At 39.9% G+C, this 17,065-nt stretch overlaps 2 protein-coding genes across 4 annotated transcripts in view; one reads left to right on the top strand and one right to left on the bottom strand.

The window, feature by feature from the left end:
* Window positions 1–11,030, top strand: part of SDCBP (syndecan binding protein) — a 36,753-nt gene extending 25,723 nt beyond the window's left edge. Inside the window, exons 5-9 of one of the 2 annotated variants that reach the window (XM_004435725.3) lie at window positions 3,854–4,015; window positions 5,848–6,023; window positions 7,482–7,653; window positions 8,716–8,807; window positions 9,847–11,030. In XM_004435725.3, the coding sequence (XP_004435782.1) occupies window positions 3,854–4,015; window positions 5,848–6,023; window positions 7,482–7,653; window positions 8,716–8,807; window positions 9,847–9,901 (657 nt within the window). In that variant the 3' untranslated portion in view covers window positions 9,902–11,030. The remainder of the gene's footprint in view (window positions 1–3,853; window positions 4,016–5,847; window positions 6,024–7,481; window positions 7,654–8,715; window positions 8,808–9,846) is intronic. The other variant, XM_087420535.1, reaches the window with a different exon arrangement.
* A 672-nt stretch (window positions 11,031–11,702) lies between these two features.
* NSMAF (neutral sphingomyelinase activation associated factor) overlaps window positions 11,703–17,065 on the bottom strand; it is a 60,823-nt gene continuing 55,460 nt past the window's right edge. For both annotated transcript variants that reach the window (XM_087420533.1, XM_087420534.1), the window contains exons 27-31: window positions 15,467–15,550; window positions 14,293–14,443; window positions 13,746–13,848; window positions 13,492–13,601; window positions 11,703–12,426 (exon numbers count right to left, since the gene is read on the bottom strand). In XM_087420533.1, the coding sequence (XP_087276659.1) occupies window positions 12,332–12,426; window positions 13,492–13,601; window positions 13,746–13,848; window positions 14,293–14,443; window positions 15,467–15,550 (543 nt within the window). In that variant the 3' untranslated portion in view covers window positions 11,703–12,331. The remainder of the gene's footprint in view (window positions 12,427–13,491; window positions 13,602–13,745; window positions 13,849–14,292; window positions 14,444–15,466; window positions 15,551–17,065) is intronic.

Below are 17,065 nucleotides of genomic sequence, written 5' to 3'. Positions count from 1 at the left end.
TGGAAAATTTACAGACACAAGCAGAGAAGAAGATAGTCATAGCCCCCTGTGATTCTTCTTTTGGTAACTAGTCATGAGGCCGTGGTTAATGTTGTGACTCCCTTTGTGTACACATTCTTTACCCCCTTTGCCCTTGGCTTGCACTTCAACTGGTCTTTTCTTTTTTTAATTCCTAGTGGGGCGACCTAAACCTTCATTTTTGAAGTGTCTGAATCTCCAGGGCTCTTTAGTGCCCTGCATTTTCTTCCTTTTTTTATTTTAATTTATTTTGATTTGTTGCTGAAGATTTCTCTGAACTCTTCCCATCTAGTGAATTTTTCATTTCACATATTGTATTTTCCTTGTCTGCATGTTCTATTTGGTTTCTATGTCTTCTCTTTCATTCCTTGTTTCCTTTAAATCAGTGAGCATATTTATAGTAGCTCTTTTAAAATCTGTCTGCTAATTTCATGATCTTTTGTTTCTAAATCTCTTTCTGTTGACTGGTTTTTTGTTATATCTTCCTGCTTGTTCACATACCACCTCCTATTTTAACTGGAGAGGGACATTGTGAACTTTACGTTGTTAGGTGCTGGTGTGTGTTGTGTTTCTTTAGAGAGTGCTGGCACTTGTCCTGCAGGCAGTGAAGTTACATGTGGATCAGCTTGATCCTCCTGAGGCTTGGTTTACGCTTTGTCGGGGTGGGTCTGAAGCAGCCTTTACTAGGGCTAGTACAGCCCCATTGCTAAAGAAGTGTGTCCCCTCTGGGTTCTCCACTGAATGCCCTGGGTATTCCCCCAGCACACTCGACTCTGGCTGCTGGGAATTTGAATGTCTCCCAGCCCCGTGTGATCTCCAGAAATCGTTCAGCTGACAGCTCCCTGCGTGCTCTTTGCCTGGCCTTGTGGAGCTTCCCTCACACAGACTTGGATTCGTATTCAGCAGCAGACTCAAGGGGCCCCTATACAGAATCCTGGGGCTCTTTCTCTGTAGCTGCCTCCTCTTAGGGACTCAGCTGCCTTCCTAGCTGCGTCAGCCTTCCTGACCTCTGATCTTTGTCTCCTCACCTTCTCGAGCACAGTGCTCTGCTTGGGACTCGCACCTCTGTGCTCCAGTTCAGACAATGCTCTAGGCAGAAAGCCAGGTGATGACAGGGCTCGCCTCATGTGTTTCCCTTCGCTCAGGGATCACTGTCCTGTGTTGCCTAATGTCCACTGTCCAAAAATTGTTGCCTCCTATTTTTCCAATTTTCTGGTTGTTCGTGGCAGGAGGGTAAGTCCGGCACCATCATGACTACCAGCATAGGTCTATTTTTGTATTAATTTTACTCTTGGACACAGAAGACCTAAAAGCAGCTCAGAGCACCTCCTGAGTTCCATCCGTAGTCTAGAACCCATTATCTAGCAGCAACCGTTTCCTCTTGGAAACCAGAATTAATCGCCTTAGCCAGGTCAGTAGCTTCTTTTTGTCTTTGTTTCCGGGGCATGTGAAGTCCAAAACAGTTAGGTGGTGATCTTTTAATTCACAGGAAACGTGCATCCCTTCCTGGAGGCATTCCTCCCTTGTAAGTAAGACCTCCAAACTACAGAGCTCAAAGATGTGGGGATGGGATGCAAAAGTTTTGTGTGTGGTTGTTTAGATGTAACAGTGAGAAGAACCATTCCCACTGCCACACCTTGGTTTCCAGACCTTTTCAGGCCTTGGAAGAAACTGCATCGTATATTTGGTTGTTCATTCAAAGCCTATATTACATGCTGAACGGTAGAGCCCCTGTCCCTCAACATTTGTCTCCCACTGGCACCTTAACTGATTGGAGAAGTGAGCCACTAGCTTAAAAACCCACACGTTCTAGGCACTGTGCTAGGTGTGGTAGACAGAATAGTGAGCCGCAGCACCCCCCCCCCCCAGTGAAACTCATGTTCTAGACAAATAAACCAATACTATGACGTGAAATAAATGGAGGAAGAGTAAGTGAATAGAGTGCTAGGGCTGGCTGTATTTCAGTATGGTGAACATGTACGTTCTGTCTGAAAGGTTGACATTTGAGCAGAGAGCTGAAGGAAATGAGGGAGTGAGGCATGTGATTATCTGGTGGGAGAACATTCCACACAGTATAGACAGAATTCGAAGGCCTTCAGGCAGAAGTTGACTTAGTAGAGCTGAGGGACGAGGCCTGTGTGATGGGCGGAGGAGACAAGGCACAGCACGTGGTAGCAGATGGCATTGGAGGGCTGTTCAGGGCTAGGTGGTCCATGGCCTTGTAGGCCATGGTAGGGGATTGGGGTCTGAGTTGTGGGAATGGTATAATAGGATTTTTTTTTTTTTTTTTTTTTTTAAAGATTTCTATGCTTGCTGTGTGGAGAGTGGATAGTGGAGGGGTAAGAGTGGAAGCAGGGAGACTGTCTTCTAGAAGGTTATTGTAGTCACCCTCACCAGAGATGGTTGTTTGCTTAGAATGGTGGAGGGGGCAGAGGTAACGTGGTGTTGGTCATAACGGTTATAGTAAGTAAGGACACATAGTAAGTACTTAAAAATACTTGCTGGGAGCCAGCCCTGATGGCCTAGTGGTTAAAGTTCAGCGCTCTCACTGCTTCAGTGGCCCGGGTTTGTTTCCCAGTCACAGAACCACACCACTCATCAGTTGCCATGCTGTGGCGGTGGCTCACATAGAAGACCTAGAAGGACTTATAACTAGGGCATACAACCATGTACTGGGGCTTTGGGGAGAAGAAAAAAAAATACTTGCTGGAAAAAATAGAGTTCTTTTCCAAAAGTAAAACCACTCCAAAGCTCCCCCTTTTGTCCTGTATTCCAGCTAAACTAAATAATTCATTTGCTTCTTAAGTTTTTATTTTTCTGTCTCATTACCTGGTTGTCCTATGTCTCGTATAGCTGTAATTATTTCTTCTTTTGAACCTTTGTGGTCCTTTATAAGTAATATTTTCTGTCATTGTGTTGATTTCCAGTGTAGTTGTGTGTGTTACTCCTGTTAGATTGTCAGCTTTAGAATATGCTGTCATAATTACCATGAATCCTGAACGAAAAAATTTGCAAATGTGTATGTGTAGCTGAGGTTCCTCTTTCCGTCATTGCCTCTCTGCGCATCACAATTCTTGGGTAGATCAGAGCTTTTTATGACAGATTCCAATTAAAAAGCCTTGGTAAGACTCTTCTCTCACTGTGTTTTTGGTTGATGAAGTCCACTTAAAGCAAGGAACCAGGTTTGGTCAAGAAAACTTGAAAAAAATGGGAAACTTGAACTTGGTACCAACACGAGTCCCTAGTATAACTATTCTAGAGCAGTCTGGTTTGTGCACACGATTGTTCAATGCATAGATGTTTATTAAAGGAGACAAGAAGAACATTTGACTGTCTCATGTGTGCCGGCACTCATACTACATGCACTTCTCTCTGAGTCCTCACAATGGCACTGTGAGGTAAGAAGGCTGCCCTTTTTATAGAAACTCTGAAAGGATAAGTAGATTACTAAAGATCAGACCACATGAAAGAACCCTCTGGAAAATGTGTGAGTTTCAAAAGTATGATATGGCCTTTAAGTTCAAGGACAATAAATTTGAGTTGAAGACAAGCCAAAGTACATGTGAAAAAATGCCAGTGAATTCAGAAGGCAACAGACAGAGAGTAAGTTATTGAATCTGTGGGAGATGATAAATGTAAGAATAAGTTACCTGAGGAATTAGTAAATAAAAACTAGGGTCATTTTTGCTTAAATCAAACTTTATCTGAAGGAAATAATTCGCAAATTACTTTTTGGGAAACCACAACTGAGTATATTTAAGTTAATTGTCATTTTAGATTTTTTTTCACTAGATAATGTTTCTAAATATTGATGCATTGTGTATATTTTTGTCAGCAGTTGGTGGCAAGACCTTCCAGTATGAACTATATGGTGGCTCCTGTAACTGGTAATGATGTTGGAATTCGTAGAGCAGAAATTAAGCAAGGGATTCGTGAAGTCATTCTGTGTAAGGATCAAGATGGAAAAATTGGGCTCAGGCTTAAATCAATAGATAATGTAAGTATTTTTAAATCTATTTGAATTTATCTAAATAGTTTATAGGATATTAAGTGATCAATGTTAGAATAAATTTAAAGTGGAAATGCTTTAATTAATTATAGTAATGCATCTGTAATTGAGAATATTTGAAATCTGCTAACTTAAATTTTTTGCACTTGGAGATGCCCTGTTTTGAAGAGGCAGAGTTGGGAATTCCAACATTACCTTGAATGAATTTCTTTTCTTTTTTTTGAGCCCTTCAGAATAAATTTCACTGTGCTGCATATATTATAACATAGTTCATACAAATAAAATTCTAGTTTTGAAACAGGGCAACAGATATGGAAGTTAAGAAAAGACTGGCCAATGAGAATCAGTGGTCTTATGATGTATATTTTTAAACCAAATGATGGTCATTTAACTTGTGAAGTGGTTTTGCATGTTTGCTATTTCTGTCCTTCAGTTTGAATTTAATAGGTCATTATCTGAGCAAAAGTGACTTTCTAATTAGGGCAGCCATTACTTTACCTTTATAATTACTTTACCTCTCACCTTACCATACAGAAGAAGTTAAACAGTTACTCTCTGAGGAAGCATTTAGGATTGTTAAGGACATGCTGAGTCTTTGTCCTGATTTATGGTTTTAGGCATTACCTTATCAGATTCCTTGTTAGTCTTAAGTGTTATTTCCTCAATATGTCCGTCCTTTTCACATAGAAAATGATAATGAACGTGGCACAGTGGTAAAGGGCTGAGGCTGACCTTGGCAGGAAGCCTCAACCCGCCTGCCTGCACAGAGGGCTGAGGGCATCCATGTCTTTGCACACTTGTAGCTTATTCAAGACACATCAGCGTGCTTCTTGGGGAAGCTCTGACTTTGCTGCTCTCTCTTCCTGTGTCCTAAAGAAACAAGATAGTCTTCATAGGCCCCTGTCCCCCACTGCAGGTATCCTTGTAGTGAAATTTGTCCACTTGGCCAAAGCTCAGTGGTCTGACCACTCCACAGGTGCTGCCTAGTTTTCATGGACCGCCCTAAACTAAAGTGTAGGACACAGGACAGAGGTCATGTCTGACCCAGCTTCAGATGGTAGCAAGGGCCTAACCTAGTAGATGCTTTCATGTTTTACCAGGTTTACTCTTCTTTTACGATTGTTTATACGTTGTTCAAAACCTGAGATGAGAGTTTATATAAGTAAAAATATCTACGTGGGTTTAGTTCTTAGTTAACTGTACTGGACTTTTCTGTTTTTATTTCATAGTGGCTTCTTTATACGACTGGAGTGGTACTGAATGTGCCCACCATTTTAGGCTGTTAAATAAACCCTAGTTTTATTTGATTATGCATAATGTAGCAAATGAGTAAAGGAATCCTTCAGCTTGAAAGGTAGAGTTATGACCTTAGAACTATCATTTTTTAAACAGTAAAAGAAATCACAAGACTTCTAACCCTTGACTCACTGTCCCCCTAAATAATGGTCATGTGCTAATACCTACATGGTATTCTATCAGACTCATGGACGCTTACACTGATTATAGGAATCCTATTTTATTTTCCTTAGTCTTGTTTTATTCCACGATGAAGCAGGTGTTTGAGGTTGCTCAGGTGGGCCATGATGTGAGGTAGAAATTAACACTGAGATCTCATTTTTTGCCTTATTTCTTGGGGTTATTCCCTTGATAAAATTTTCAGTTTCTTTTTTGGGAGTAATGATACATATACTCATGTAATTTTTTTTTTTTTTTTTATTACTAGGGTAGATTCCTAACCTAAGTTGGTTCCTAATTTTCCAGCATTTTTAAACCATATCCTAATGGTAGTAAGTGACCACAGTTATTTTCTTATTCTCTAGGGTGTATTTGTTCAGCTAGTCCAGGCAAATTCTCCAGCCTCTTTGGTGGGTCTGCGATTTGGGGACCAAGTACTCCAGATCAACGGGGAAAACTGTGCAGGCTGGAGCTCTGATAAGTCACACAAGGTGCTCAAACAGGCTTTTGGCGAGAAGATTACTATGACTATTCGTGACAGGTAAGCTGACTAGACAGTTCAAAGGAAATTCAAGACTAGTTTTCCATTTTCTTGGACTTTTAAGACTGTAAATATAGTATTTTGTTGCAGAAAATGATCAAATGTTATGTATCAGCCTTACAGTCTTGCAATTGTGTGGTGCAGATTTTTCTTACGTAGTCTGATTTTTTTTTTTAAATAGCATTCTGGTTTTGCACACACCTTATTTCAGAGCTTATAGAAATTCACTAAGAAGTTACTTTCCTGTCTTAATCTGTTGCTCTAGAAAATAGGAAACGTGTGTTGGAAGAGTAAGCAGCATGGCGTCTCTGGCCTCACTTTCTAGTTTACTGCGTAGACATCCAGCATGGGGGTACACACACAGTGCCAGGGGCCCTGCACAGCTCCCAGGTGGTCTGCAGGTCTGAAAACCAAATCTGGCCTTTTGGGTGGTTATGAAGCTCTAGTTGTCAGGGTGGGAGGATGGGACATTTTATTTAGCAGTTAGTTTGTTTATAATTTAAACATGTAGCACATGAAATATGGGCATTTATTTTCTTGCCTTGGCCCCCACAAGTGTTAAGGGTGGTCCTAAATCATATTGTTACAGCTAGCTTTTGTTTTTATTCTTCTCAGTTAAATTTGTTTTATATACCTTTGTGTTTCCAGTTTCTCACACCTGGTAGGTATTTAGTAAACGTTTTGTAGGTGAATGCCATTTTTGTTTTATAGATAAGCAAAATTTCAGAGTAACTTGGACCAACAGGAAGATGTGACTGTTCCGAATTTTGTATTGTAAACACAGGTTTATCATAAAACCCATACAGTAACCTGATAGCAGAGTTGTCGAGAAGTGAGCACGTGTAGCTGGCAGTACGGCTTTTGAGAGTAGACAGCCGGCTGCCTTGTTCCAGCAGCCGCATGCCTTCCTTTCTAAAAGGGCCGTGAGGAACTGCAGTCCTATTGCTTCTGCACTTCTTTTAAAATACAGCAAAAATGTCTATGTTCTATAAAATTTACAAAATCAAGATGTGAGAAATATTATAAAAGTTTTAAATAACTATTTCCTAAGAACAGTTAAGCTCCAGGAAATACTAAATGTTAATAAATGATAAAAATTCATTTTTAACACTGCAGTTTTTGTTCAAACCTGTCTCATTCTTAATGTTAAATTATAGTGAATTCTAAAGGAAAAAATCATACTAATAAACTGCATTGAAGCATTGTGTTCAGTTAAGTCTTTCTTACTTAAAAGAAGGAAGTCTTGATTAGTAAGTTAGGCAAACCATAATTGAGAGATTTTTTTTTTAATGATTTTTTACACTACGATGTTCTGTGAATGTACAATATCAGAGCCATACCTGCTCTTAGTAGCAACATGAAGTTTATTATAACAAAGTATCCAGTATGGCAGAATAGAAGTGCATTAAAATGTTTACCTTGGAATTAAATTTTTAATTGAACCCATTATGTTTATAGGCCCTTCGAACGGACAATTACCATGCATAAGGATAGTACTGGACATGTTGGCTTTATCTTTAAAAATGGAAAGATAACATCCATAGTGAAAGATAGTTCTGCAGCCAGAAACGGTCTTCTTACTGAACATAATATATGTGAAATCAATGGACAGAATGTCATTGGATTGAAGGTAAGGAACAGAACTTATGTCTTGTTCCGCTGCAATTTTATTTTAGCAAATGTCTTTTTCATTTCTTTAGGTGGTTTTCATTGACTTCCAAAATACAGACACTCAGTGGGAAGGTGGGCAACATGGGGGCTCTGGCTGTGCTTTGTGCTAGCTGTGCTCTCGGGCCAGTCAAACGAATGATCTGGGCTATTATCTGGAATTACTGTTCCTGTATCAAGGGAGGCTGGGCTAGATGATCTCTGAACTCCCTCGAACTAGAATTCTGTGGAGACGTGGGCATTGAAGATTTTGATGACACTGAAGGAATGATTGCCCAGCTTTTTTTTTTTTTAATAAGAATAACTGTCTTAGTATCTCACGGTTGTTTTTTTTTGGTGAGGAAGACCAGCCCTGAGCTAACATCTGTGCTAATCCTCCTCTTTTTGCTCAGGAAGACCGGCTCTGAGCTAACATCCACTGCCAATCCTCCTCCTTTTTTTCTCTTTTCCCCAAAGCCCCCCAGTAGACAGTTGTACGTCATAGTTGCACATCCTTCTAGTTGCTGTATGTGGGATGCAGCCTCAGCATGGCCGGAGAAGCAGTGCGTTGGTGCCAAGCCACAGGGCCGGCCCTGCCCAGCTTTTTTTAAATCCAGGAATTGTAGGAAATGAGTAATAGTTTCTGTTCGTATTAGTACTTTGTTTTTATAGTTTTTCCCCTCTGTAGATTCCTAAATAGGGCTATTTTAAGGTCTAAAGGTTTTCATTAAGACCTGCTCATTTCATATACTTTGGTTGTGAATACACAGTTAACTGAGGGGATACAGTAGTACTGTATCTGGGGAAATTATTTTATATTCAACTCAGTTTACTTAGCAATTTTGTTACTACCTATAAAATTGTGATTCTATACAATTAAACTTGGTAAGGAAAACTAGAAAAAATTACAAATACCAAGGGTCAGGATTTTAGAGATGTTAGCAAACCATAAGAGGACATATATATTTCTTTACCAAGAATAACAGTTTTATGTTTATTAAATAAAGCCTCAGTGGAGTTAATTTTCATTATGTGTTTTTAACAGGACTCTCAAATTGCAGACATATTGTCAACATCTGGGACTGTAGTTACTATTACAATCATGCCTGCTTTTATCTTTGAACATATTATTAAACGGTAAGTTGACAGTTCTTCAACTTGATGCTTATGGTCATGTGATATATATGTAGACTTATATGTGAAATATATGTAGACTATAGACTTAATATAAGCACTGTGCCTTTTAATTCCCAAATCTAAGGGATGATATGGGTGTTTATCTAGAAATTCGAAGTACATTATTTAAATCAGAGGAACTGCTTGGTAAGGAGACCTCTCACAACTTCCCAAGTATCGAATACAATTCACTATATACTTCCTAAATTTTCACATTTCCTAGTAGAAAAAGGGTATATGAGTGGGCAGGCTTTCATTTCAAGTTTCAATTCTCAGTAAAATTGCGCTGCACCTTACCTGCAGCTCCTCTGCTCAGGAGAAATCTACTCCTGGTAGTTCATGCTGGAGAATTCTTGCCTGTGGAATGTTAGGAGTAATGGTTTTTGTTCTCGAGCATCTCAGGAGGCAGGTGGAGGTGTGTGGTGCTACTATCTTGTCCTCCGGAACTGAGGATTTGGAAAGCTGAGCAGGGAGCAGAGAAAAGGGGCAGCGAACATTATCTTCCCTAGAGCTTTTAAAATCCTGGCTTCTATCATAGCTGTTTTTGCCAAGCCAACTTAGAATCCTTCTTTCAGAATCTGTCTTGCATGTGGAATTAAGATTTAAAAGATTGAAAACAACACCTGTAATGAAATTTCGGTTTGTTTCAGCTTCTGGGTAGAATGCAGCTAGCTTTCTCTTGGGGAGAAAACCAGGAGTTATTGTTAGGACTAACTGTTCTAGAGTTCTTTTCTCTTAAACCAGTGATAGGTACCCCCCCAAACACCATTTCCCCCCTAATTCATAACATCGTTGTCATTTTCTTTTCTTTTTTTAATCATCAAACAACTAGATTACCTGTGACCCTTAGATCTGAACTCACCAAAAAGACCTCCCCCCCCACCATCCCACTTGATGCTAACAGGTGTTAAGTTTGAATTGGAGTTTTCTTGAATCAACATAGCATTTTTGAAAAAAGAAACCCAAAACTCAGTATTTAATAAAAGTGACTTTCTTGTAGGATGGCACCAAGCATTATGAAAAGCCTGATGGATCACACCATTCCTGAGGTTTAAAAGTCATGGCACAATGGAAACTTCGCTGAACTCCAGTTTACTTCTTTGGCAACTTAACTTTCTATTATGCACATGAAGCTTTCTAGGAGCCAGAGAGCATATGCTGCATGAGGACCTTTCTGTCTTACGTTATGGCTGGGAATCTCACTGTTTGATCTGATACCTTGTTCAGACTTCAGGATAGTTGTATAGCCTTATCCTGGTTTTACAAATGTGAAACTTTGAAAAGATTTATTGACTTTCATAGAACAGTTTCTCTACTGGAAACCCGATGCTTTTACAAGCCATTATGATTAGGATGACTGATAGAGGCTTAGCTTTGTGTTAGAACCAGTTACCTTTATCCTAGATATCAAGTAGCGCTGTTTAATTACTTTAGTTCTATGGTATATTTGCATTTTTACTGTGTTACCACAGTATATTTAGAATGATTGCTTTTGATAGTTTTTCCCTTTTTTTTTTTTTTTTAATGCTCTGTGTGTATGTGTGTAAAACACCAATTAAGTAACACTGGTTTCATTCCATGTAAGCATTATACAGTGTATGTAAGTTGCAAGAGATTGTGTTATCACTAAATTTTAACTACCTTCACTTAATATGCTTAAACTGTCGCCTTAACTATGCTAAGCATCTAGAATAAAAGCCAAAATATAACTATTGCTGCCTTTATAAAACCCAGAATGCAGTTCTGTATTAAACTGAAATGTACAGCAGCCCAGAACATTTACTGGGACATAGTGAGCTATAGCATAGCTGCTTAGTGGCATTTGAGATTTTCTAGTCATTGTGTAATGGAAACTTCTTTCTTCTAAAAGTTACTGGTATCACTTTCTGAGAAATGAATCACTATATATTTAATGTAAAAATTCTTATAGTAAATAGGATAAACTTGTGACTCCCTTCTTTCATTTGTAGATTAAGTGGGATAATACCTAATTGTGGCATTTTTACTCTTAGCATTATGTAACCCAGCTACTTTGGGATGGTCTCAGAATGTTTCCCTGGTAATTTGTTAAATTTCCTGACTCCTCCCTGCAAACAAAATGGCAGTGACATTTTATCCTCATTTTTTCTTATTTTTGGTTTATGTCTATTCTATTTTAATTAAATATGTATAAATAAAGTTAAATTTTTGTCTGTCTGTTATTGCATCATCTGGAAACTGTCAGTGGCGTTCACCAGACTTGTGCATGACCTAGAAAACAGGCACGTGAATTCACTTTGGGCCCGAGGGAGAGAGTCATCTCACAGGGCAGCTGACACTCAGGGGCCCCGAGGAGAGCCCTCTGCGCTGAGAGAAGGTGTGTGGGAAGAGGGCTTCCAGCTGTGAACCCTAGACTCACAGGCCCTCACACTTCAGCCTGTCAGCAGGAACTCAATGAGGCTATTGATTCTCCCTGGCAACACCCGAGACCAAGTAACGTTAATGACACTTAATAGAAAGTCAGTATTACCTAGTCTGATTCAAGTTTTTCCCCCATGTCACACTACCTACAAGATACAACAAGGTTTTTAAAGAGTAGAGAAAAATTTTAAATCACATAATTACTGTGGTTCAAAGGTTGAATATAAAAGAAAACCAGTGCTCTTGCTTTACAGCTTACCTTGTTTGAAATTTAGGAAAGCAAACCAGTTTTTCCAGTTTGATTATCTACCTTGCTGTCTGGACTTGGGTCTGAAGATGATAGTTTCAAAAGTGTAAGAATGACATTTGCATCATTAAGTATGGTTTTCCAGAGGGATCAATACTTGAAGTTCTTAAAAGATACTACTCTTTGTAATAAATCATTTAAATAAGAAAATGAAAACTTTCATTACAGAAAAATATTTTTAATGTCATAGAAAAGATGAGCATTTAATAGCTATAATGAAATAAACCGTTCCTATACACAGTAAACTTGCTGTTACAGGAACTGCTAATCCTTCCCCAGGTTCTTAGAATCTGGGGACAGTAGGTTATAGAAAGTAACCACTCCATGAAAACACACTTACCCCAAAACCCAATGGGCAGCAATTGTGTAGATTAAGAAGACAAAATAGAGTGACTCAGAAGGAGAGAATACTGCACATTTTCTTGGAAAATTCTAAGTTGTTCAGTGCTTTCTGAAAGCTTCCCCAGCCCGGTTTGATATCTCTTAGCTACTTGCTTTGCCACCCAAACCTGTCTTCTGACCATCATCATCCTGGGATGATCGTCTGCCTTACAAATGTAATGTTTTCTCCCTAACACTGCCATATCTTTATCTGCCTTCAAGGATGGCAACGAATGGCTTTCAAGGAAGTCACCATGATTTAGAAAGTTTAAAACCACAAATTTGTCATGTGGTAAAACTTCTAATTACTATCATTGCACATTCACCAGTTCATTTAAAAGTTTGGTTTAAAATACATTAAATAGAGTTAAATTTAATATTCAAGAGGAAAAGGCACTTAATACTGCAATTTCCAGAACATAATTTGTCTGTCTTCCCCTCCTGTGATGACACTGCTACACTGTTCGTTCATCCACATACACGTCACAGCACCTGAGAGAAAGAGACATTGTGGTTGGGTAGTAAGTTGACCAGGAGGCCCCCAGAGATATGCTAATAAGGACTACGTTGTCTTGTCTCATCCTGTAATAAAACCTTTCTGTAAATTAAAAACTGCTTAGTACAAGGAACTTGTGAGGAATAAGAAACCATTTAAATGTAAGCTCAAGTTACAACAACTGGGAATTATGGATACAGAACAGAATATAATTATATATACCTACAAGGAACAAAAGTCAGGAAAGAGATGACAGGGAGAAGGTGGGGAATTGGTAAGTTTGCTGATTTACTTCCATATCTATGGGAAGGAGTCAAAATGTTATTTAAAGCTAGTAAGTTGAGAAAAGAGGCATAGACATGTGTCACTTTAATGTATAACGTTAAGAAGAAATAAAGATACAAAACTGAGTTTCAGAGGGGAGAGAATGAAGGTGGGAAGTTACTGCTCACAGTGGGAAGTCAATAAATACTTATAACCAGAGATAATGGAAGAGTTAAAAACCATAAATCCTCCAAATGATCAGAAGGAAAACATGCAAATATAGTGCACCTCCAAGAGATACTACTAAGTGAAAACAACAAGTAGAATACTTATATACACATGCAAACACACCTCAATAGTAGGAGAGACATGCAGGACCTGGAAAAAGGTCCCCCAAGGAGGAGAACTGGCAGGTAGGAGTCAGTAGTGGGAGTAAGACTTAGTTTTCATTGTAATTCATTACTTTTGTTATTGTTTCTGCTGTTTTTTTTTTAACTATGCATATATTAAAAAAAAAAGGAAAGCTATTCCAGCTTTTGGTTTTTAATTCTCCACGTGGAAGTCAATATAAAAACTTCCTTTTTAGAATCAAATGTCTGTAAACATAAATCTAAATCCTAAAGGACCCAAGACATGCAGATCACCCAGCCAACCAGGATGCTGGAGGGGGATGTTTACAGCACAGAGGGCACATGGGGTAGTTTTCTCCCTGAGAAGAATATGTTCCCTGATGGGAAAGGCAAGTTTGAGTTCAGTATTTTACGAAGAAAGGTCAAGTCAACTGCACAACTGCTTACCTGTGTGGCCCTGTATTCTCTCACTGATTTTTCCTCCAAGGAGGTCCCAAACAAGCAGTTCACCAGACTGACTTCCAGATAAAACAGAATTTCCATCCCAAATAAAGCACCTGCAAGAATGATTTAGAAATAGTCCATTTCATCATTCATCATGAAAGAAGGGCTGTATTCCACTGGCCAACGCAAGCCCAAATGATAATGATCATGAACTTGTTTGTAAATGTCTTTACCACTAGTAACTCAAGAAAACATACCTCTGGGGCTGATCTGAGGTCATAGAAGAGATGAGCATTCCTGTCTGCACATCTGTGACATTCAGACAGCCATCTTCTCCCGTGCTGAGGACATGGCGGCTGTCTATAACACGAGGTGAAACAGATACAGCTTACAGCTTCAGAAGTGTGGGTTGCATTATTCTGAGATTTTATTTCTGAATCCAGTGGCCTAATATTCACTTTCATTTTCCTTGAGCCACTTATTGTACTTAACCAATGACTGTTCTCTCCTTGTAATGCTTCTGTTTCTAAGACACTGGGCTGATGACCTTTTGGTGTGAGTTCATTTACATCTTATAAATTAATTTTTCTAGTGAGTTGAGGAATTAAGAACAATATCCAATACGGCTTTTCTACTAGGTGCGAGCGCCACACGTACACTGTATTCTGCCGTGAAGCAGCCTCAGCTATAGGCAAAACCTTTTATCAGCAAACAGTGTTTTCCTTTTTACATTCTTAGTATTTATTTCAAAATAATAACTCCAGTTCCTCTGGTATCATCTGTATTAAAAAGGACAATACTTACCTGGGCTAAAAGCAGTATCACATACAGTCCCTGAATGGCATGGAATCTGGTGCAATATGGTGGCCGTAGTGAGGTCCCAGATATTCACCGTGCCTTCTTTGGTGCCTGAAACCAACAGTGTGCTTGCAGCATTTAAACTGATTGTATCTACCTAAGGGGAGAAAACACATAAATACTCCATTTACAATTATGGTAATTAGCCATGTTTCCCTAGGCCGATTCAAATATGTAGACATAATGATACAGATTAAACTCTATTGTACAGTGTACTGGTGTAGCTAATGCAGGTGTATTTCAACATCACCTATTGAATGATACTTCATTTAAAAATGAAATTCTTCATATGCTAAATAAAATGAAGTATGAAAAAATGAATAAAATGAAGTATGGCTAGGGTAAATGTAACGCTGTTTTAAAATAGCCTAAAATTGACAGGCTTAGAAAGATAGCTCCATGAATAATAAACTGTGGCAGGTGCCAAGCTGCCTGAAGCACAGCTGAACCATGATTATTGGAGGGACTTGGGGGAGGTGTGGGATCTCTCAAGGTTATACTTGCACACCCATCTTGAATTACATACTGAATAACTATTTCTCAACCTCAGTTAATCTGTCAACCATGCCAATCAGGTATCAATTCAGGACCTCAGAGAACAGGCAGCACCGTAAGCTACAGCATAAGATGCAGCAGTGTGACCCGGGGGAAACAGAGCAAGTGAAAAGCACAGGGTGCCAGCCTCGGTCCTGCCCAGGCTGTGTGCACTTGGGCCATCCCAGATACCAGGTCAGTGTCCTCAGCTGTGGGATGGGAGTCATCCTAGACACACAGTCCCTTCCACCTGTGTCAGAAAACATGAAAGACGATGGGTCACACCTTGCCTCAGATAGTTTGAGGGTACCCAAATATTCAATGTCATGCTCAGAAATTGATATTTTGGAAATATAATTAGATGGTAGCTGATTCTCAGGGAAACAGCAAAAAGACTGGAGAGAAAAAGACAAAGTAGACTTGGAAACCCAGTCAACTCAGAAAAGAACAGAGTTAGCCTATGATCTCCTCCAATAAGCAAACTAGAACACAGCACAAGATCATAAACACACAAGTAAAACCAAGAGTCTCCGCCACGCCTAGACTCTTAAGCTCAGCTGTGCACGGCTTTGTGGCCAGTACTCACACTGACGTCGTGTTCCAGCTCGGCCAGCATGTCAAACTGGTGTCTCTTGGTGCCTGTCATTTCTGCAGGAACACCAGACCACACCTAGGACGGAACATATTGCAGAAGGTATTTGCAAACATTTAATATAAAAGCATTTCCAGGGGCCGGCCCCGTGGCTTAGTGGTTAAGTGTGCACGCTCCGCTACTGGCAGCCCGGGTTTAGATCCGGGTGTGCACCGACGCACTGCTTGTCTGGCCATGCTGAGGCCCCACATGCAGCAACTAGAAGGATGTGCAGCTATGACATACAGCTGTCTACTGGGGCTTTGGGGAGAAAAAGGGAAAAGAGGAGGAGGATTGGTAATAGAGTTAGCTCAGTGCCAGTCTTCCTCAGCAAAAAGAGGAGGATTGGCATGGACGTTAGCTCAGGGCTGATCTTCCTCAAAAAAAAAAAAAAAAAAAGCATTTCTAATGCGTTCAGGAAAAATTCTCTTGACTAACCAAGTTCCACTTAACATACTTTCCAACAAAATGAAGCTGCGTGCTGCTTCTGGTTCCTCTCCCACAGCAACTGTACTTTTATTCCCACCACCATGTGCCTACCGAGACTCGACTGTTTCTACCTGTGTCTGTGTCCACTGCCTGCACTTGCTGTTGTAATTATGTGATTTAAGTATTGTGTGACATAAGGAAATATGAGTGCAGAAGTGTAGTGGTTAAGTTTGGCACGCTCTGCTTCGGCTGCCCAAGTTCGTGGGTTTGGATCCCGGGTGCAGACCTAGACCACTTGTCAGCCATGCTGTGGTGATGACCCACATACAAAAAGAGGAAGACTGGCACAGATGTTAGCTCAGGGCCAATCTTCCTCAGGAAAAAAAAAAAAAAGTGTTGTAGTGTCTATTAATGTTTTGAGAGGACTCAAAATTACAAAAACTAGGTGTAGGCAAGAAAACTTATCTACAAGAATGGGGGGAAAATCCTGAAATACGGTTGAAGGAATTCTAGGTTCTTGCTTTCTTTTCACATAAAGGCAAACTTGCAAACAAAGATGATGAATGCTGGTATGGTTTATGGAAGAAAGCTGTGTAGGAGTCGAAAAGGCCGAGTGTGGTCCTACATCAATAGGATGGTGAATGAATGTGCATTCATATGTTGTAACTTTAAATAAAACGCATCACTTTTCTAACAATTCCCCACTTTAACTTGACATTTTCTGATTAACTGATCAACTGCTAGTTCCAACTGTGTTAATAAGAGGGACTGCCACTGTATTTCTCTATAATCTGCTGTCTAGTGAAACTAGATCACTCAACCCCCAGGTGAACACAGTACAAAAATCATAAAAATTTCCTGTTATATTCGGAAGTGCAGACATTAAAAAAACACGGGAGGGGACCGGCCCCGTGGCTTAGCGGTTAAGTGCGCACACTCCGCTACTGGCGGCCCGGGTTCGGATCCCGGGAGCACACCGACGCACCACTTCTCCGGCCATGCTGAGACAGCGTCCCACATACAGCAACTAGAAGGATGTGCAACTATGATGTACAACTAACTACTGGGGCTTTGGGGAAAAAAAGGAAGAGGATTGGCAATAGATGTTAGCTGAGAGCCGGTCTT

Source organism: Ceratotherium simum, chromosome 31 (genome assembly GCF_057802395.1).
Source record: "Ceratotherium simum simum isolate JZ-2026a chromosome 31, ASM5780239v1, whole genome shotgun sequence".
NCBI lineage: Eukaryota > Metazoa > Chordata > Mammalia > Perissodactyla > Rhinocerotidae > Ceratotherium > Ceratotherium simum.
The sequence above is the reverse complement of the archived record's forward strand: the minus strand, read 5'-3'. Positions and strand labels throughout refer to the sequence as shown.